General features: G+C 35.3%; 2 gene segments (V, D, J or C); both read right to left on the bottom strand.

The window, feature by feature from the left end:
- Positions 1-757: 757 nt before the first annotated feature.
- Positions 758-1393, bottom strand: LOC108277905 (Ig heavy chain V region 914-like). The segment is given in 2 exon segments: positions 758-1167; positions 1263-1393. Coding segments are annotated over 2 exon segments (363 nt in total).
- Positions 1394-4231: 2838 nt separating this feature from the next.
- On the bottom strand, positions 4232-4791 carry LOC124626366 (Ig heavy chain V region 914-like). The segment is given in 2 exon segments: positions 4232-4539; positions 4633-4791. Coding segments are annotated over 2 exon segments (408 nt in total).
- Positions 4792-5368: the final 577 nt, after the last annotated feature.

Raw genomic sequence — 5368 nt, 5'->3', positions numbered from 1 at the left:
CACCTATTTACTTATCAAAAAAAGGTCCTTAAATAATCTGGTAGCTCTCATCCTATTGGTCTGCCGAAACCATATCCCAAGCAGAACCAATAGGACAGCCAAATCACTTACCCTGCCACACATGGTTACGCCCTTACCTACAGGTTTTAATAATCACAATGGAAATGTTCTTTGGTGATGTAAAAAAAAAGAGTTAATTTATATATTAAAGACTGAATATGTAAGTCAAATTTAGTTCTGTAAATGAATCTTAACCTCATTCCACATGGACTAGGTGCTCAAATAACTAGATGCCTAAATAAACACACACTTGTCTCATAGGAAATTATTTAATTAAAATCCAAAGATACTTGCTTATTTGAGCATAATGTATTGTGAGTATTTTTATTGTCTTTTGTAAACCCAGAAGTGTGTGTCTGTTATGGCATTGATCTCTGTTTCCTATCTCTGTGAACAACTGCTTAGTTCTCACTCTGTCACAAAGTGAAATATCGACGTGTTTAAAACAGCATGTATGGAGAACTTTTATTTATTTTATTATTGGAAGGAGGTCATTGCACAGGCTCTTGAAAGCACAGACAAAAGTCAAAGAATTCAAAATTAGGCTTAAGTAATGTGCATTGTGTTTTATATAAGACCTGACTTAAGTAATCTTACAGCAGTATAAATGTCCAGAAAACATTCACAACAAGCCACATGCAGTAAAAGACAGGAAGTGGAAATTTGTCAGTCATACAGTAGACAATCAAAAAGTTTAGGTTCTTTGACCCTCATGAATACACTGCTTATGAAAATGTGAGCTTGTCATGTGACTATAGCAAGCATGTGTTTTTGTACTGATGTCTAAGGAGAAGTATCACTGTGGGTCACGGGCGCAGTAATACACTGCAGTGTCTTCTGTCCTCACACTGTTCATCTGCAGATACACCTGCTTCTTACTGTTGTCTCTGGAGATGGTGAAGCGGCCATTAACTGCACTAGAGTAGCGTATGTTACTGGTATCGTAGGTTGCTGCAACAAATTCCAGCCCTTTTCCAGGAGCCTGTCTGATCCAAGCCATCCAGTAGCCACCAAAGTTAAATCCAGAGGCTGTGCAGGTCAGTTTATGGGACTGATCAGGTTTGATGATCACTGAATCAGACTCGATTAGTGTCTGACTGCAGGAATCTGAAAAAGAATACTCAAAGATTGGTGTTAAAGTATAAAAAAAAGACAGAAAGAAGTTGTTTTGTTTAAAATATAAAATAAATGATAATACTAACATTGAATGAACATTGCTAGAGCAAAGTAACTCAAAAATCTGCCTAGTCCCATCTCAAATAATTAAAACAATTACTGTTGCTGTTAATGAACACAAACTGCTGGTTTGTTGTTGAGCTGAACGTAAATCACATAAATGGTTCAAACACAGGATATAATTTACATGGCACGCCCACTAGAGACATAAAAATGATTCACAGAGGAAAAGCCAAGTAGACTCCAGCTGTATTTCATGCTGTCAAGTCCATAACTGCTCTTTACTCATTAGATGTCATGTCCTTTTAGTACATTACTGTGTATCACTGTAATATCATTTGATAAGGATATCATTTGCATGGAACTCCCACTAGAGACATAAAAATATTCACAGAGAAACAGCCATGAAGAGAAAGAGCTTACTGTAAAACTCCAGCTGTGTTGCATGCTGTCAAGTCCACAACTGCTCTTTACGCATTAGATTCATTTTAGTACATCACTGTGTATCACTGTAATACCCAGAAGAACATGAAGTTTTCTGATCACTGAACAACACAAACATGTCCAGTCCTTTCAGAAACTGTCATTTTTCAGCAGTGTGTCTAATCCAGGTTATCCAATACAAACTGAATGTAGTTCCAGAAATAATGCAGGTCACAAATCATCAATGTTGTTAAATCTTTGTGAATGATTGTATAGTGTATAACATTTTGAGTTATTTATTATTACCTTTGCAGAGTAGTGTAATTAAATATATAGTAATACTATGATAATGTTAGCAACAAAGAGAAATTGTTTTTCAGTTGTTTAATGTGAGTGAGATGATGGTGAATCATTGCAGTCTGTGAGGAGAGAGAAGCTGAATGTGTATTAATGAGCAGTTAGAGATGGTTTAGTTTACACAGACCTTTACCTAAAATACAACAGAAGCAGAGGAGCTTTGTGACAGATTCAGTAAGGAATAAAACACTTGGGGGCATGCTGTTACAGGAAAATAATCATGACAGGGTGATGTGACGCATCCTCACTTGAAGCAGTGTCACTCTTACCACCGTAAAGTTAATTATTTTCATACAGTAGCATGTGCAGAAGTGCCTTCTTCATGTGCAGAAATGCCTGGGACCCTGTACCCCACCTTAATATTTAGTTTGACGACCCTTTAAAAAAATTGTAGTCTAAGGTACACTTTCTGTAGTTTTATAAGGTAATGAGCTGTAAGTTTTATTGAGTATCTTGAAAAACCAGCCACGGTTTTTCGGGAGACTTTGACTGTCGCACTTGCTGCTTATTTTTGCAGCAAAACCCAGCAGCCTATTTTTGTCTGAAAAGTGTCTCTTACATAATATGCTGCTTTCTTTAATGGTATACAAACGTTTTTTGTGTAACGATTTTGTGCTGGAAAACTAATGTTTGGAAATATAAAATGTTTTTGTACTGACTCGATAATGTAGAAGTCATAAAACAAAAATCTATAAAATAGTTTGTACTAAAAAAATCGGGTGCGTCAGACTTTTGCACAATACTGTACAGTATATAATGAAAATATAAACTCTGAATATTCTAAGCAGTAAGATATTAAGAAGTAATATTTTAAGAAATAATATTTTACTTCATGCAGCAACTGAACACTTTTTCATTCAACATTTACATGTTGATTTTTATATTTACATAAGCTGTCTGAACTGATATGTTGGCTGTGTTATTGCTGCTGTTATTTAGATGATGCCTCTGCTCCTGCCTTTGAATTTTTTATTATTATTATTTATTTTATTTTATTTTTTACCTCAGTAGAAGAGAGCTACTGCCCTCTATAGGTGCAAAAACATTTACACTTTGTTTCTCTTCTTGCAGATGTGTGTTTTGTACTGAGCTGAGTGTGTGGAGCTTCTATCACTGATACCAACATCCACTGTACACAGCTCAGATTCAACACCCTGCACAAAAGCTTACGAATGGATTGACATATTTTTAATGATGGATTAACTGTATATGGTATAAAACTGAACTACTCAGCTGCTCTCCTCACCACACACACACACACACACACACGCACGTCCCTAATGTAAGAGACATGAGTGAAGAGTCTGCATAAAATGCATCATCAAGTACTATATTTTGTGAAAATGCTATGAACACTATAACAAATAAAGAGCTGAACACTCATCCAAAATGAACCTCTTAATAAAATAGTAAGTGTGCTGTGGTCAGAAGGTGTTAATTACATTTCTATAACAACAGCTCTGACAGTAGTTCCAGCTACAAGGTTTACAGAGAGATGCTCGTTCTAATGTGTTTTAGTTCATATACAATTTTATAAGCTTTAAAAGTAAAAATAAACAGAACTTGTAGTATTGTTGAATGAACTGATAATGTGTTCTGAAAAAATACTAATACAAATAGGAGAATTATTATTATTATTATTATTATTATTATTATTATTATTATTATTATTATTATTATTATTTTTAGAAATCTTGGAAATCTGGTTGAGACTAGAGGTGTTTATTGGGACTGGGAAGCCTGTTAGTTTATTTGTTGAAGAACTGCCAGAACACTATGCTGACAAAACTGGAATTTCAACCTCCAGGGGCTTTTCTCCCATCACTTTATTTGTTGAGCTCTGTTGCCTCCTACTATGTTCGGAAAGTATTGGACCTCAACCCGTGAAAACAGATTGTGTGTTAAACACAACAAACTATTGGAGACGTGCTGTTTTATTCCTAAATCCACAAATTAAATATTTATTTTAACTGGTCATTAAATATTCCATAAAATGAATAAAATAATAAACGTTCAAAATGACCACTACCCATAATTTTTATGCAATTATTTGATGGAAATGACTTTTTGTGTGTATAAAATGACACAAGCTGAAGTTGAATCTTCATTCCAGTGAAATCAAGTAAAAGTGTGACTGAGATGGTTTATTAATTACATTGAGAGGATGTCTCTAACATGTTTTAAAGATTTTGTAAGGGGAATCCACTATTCTGTGTCACTGTGAGTCTCTTGCGCAGTAATACACAGCTGTGTCTTCAGTTTGCAGATTCTGTCCTCCAATTGTTATTGTGTTAGTAGCAGTGTCTCTGGAGATGCTGAACTTATTTTTCAGTTTGTCACTGTAAGCTGTACTTCCACCGCTATAGATGTTTCCAATCCACTCCAGAGCTTTTCCTGCAGGTTGTCGGATCCAAGCTGTATAATAGCTGGTAACTGAATATGAAACCTTGCAGTTGATGGAGAGACTCTGGCCTGGCTGGACTGTCATGGAAGAAGGCTGAGTCAGTTCCTCACCATGCACATCTGTGGAGGAAAACACATGGTGATATCTCACACAATATATGCAGCACATTTATTGTTATTGTAGTAAATTAATAAATTTGATAAAGCACTCACAGGAAGCAGCTGCCAGCAGGAGCAGTAGAGATGTAGAGAACATGGTGTGTGTTGTTTGTACTGGGGTCTTCTCTGTTCTCCAAAGTTTAACAGAGTCCATCACATCTCATAAATAGAGTGATATCCAGCCCTGATGCTTGTATTTGCATATCTGGTGATGATGGGAGGAGAACGTATTTAAAACGTATAATGAGGAGTTTCATCTGATGGAGAACATGTGGCTTTTTAATGGAAGAAATCTTTTACATGACAGAAACCTCTTCACCAATTTCCGTTATTCATACTTCAGTAATAAAGGGAATTAAACATATAGACAAACTCACAAGAAGGTTTAGATGCTAAATTTAGGGTGATGGTTATTATTCGTGCTTGAGGATTTTACAAAGGCCAACATTAGGCTTAAAGGGCAGTTAGCATTCATGCTAGAGGTGTGTGTGTGTGTAGGACTGTTCTTTTCCTCTCCTGCCCACTTCTGTGTGTATTTTTTGTTTTGACTTAAGTGTGATATTTTCTAACAAGCTAAGTTGTTTAGTTCTAACAAACTAACTTTTCCCTATAAATATACCAGTCTTTTAAACCATTTGATTTGCATAATAGTGTTTTAGGCTTTCACAAAGCTGCAATAAAACCAAAGTCATACTACATTTCCTACAAATATAAAAACATGTACACATTCACAAAATATAATACCTACTACTATTTACTTATTTATCAAACAGTGTGGATTATGCAGCCT

Source organism: Ictalurus punctatus, chromosome 2, assembly GCF_001660625.3.
Source record: "Ictalurus punctatus breed USDA103 chromosome 2, Coco_2.0, whole genome shotgun sequence".
Lineage (NCBI taxonomy): Eukaryota > Metazoa > Chordata > Actinopteri > Siluriformes > Ictaluridae > Ictalurus > Ictalurus punctatus.
This window is presented reverse-complemented; position numbering and strand designations above follow the sequence as displayed.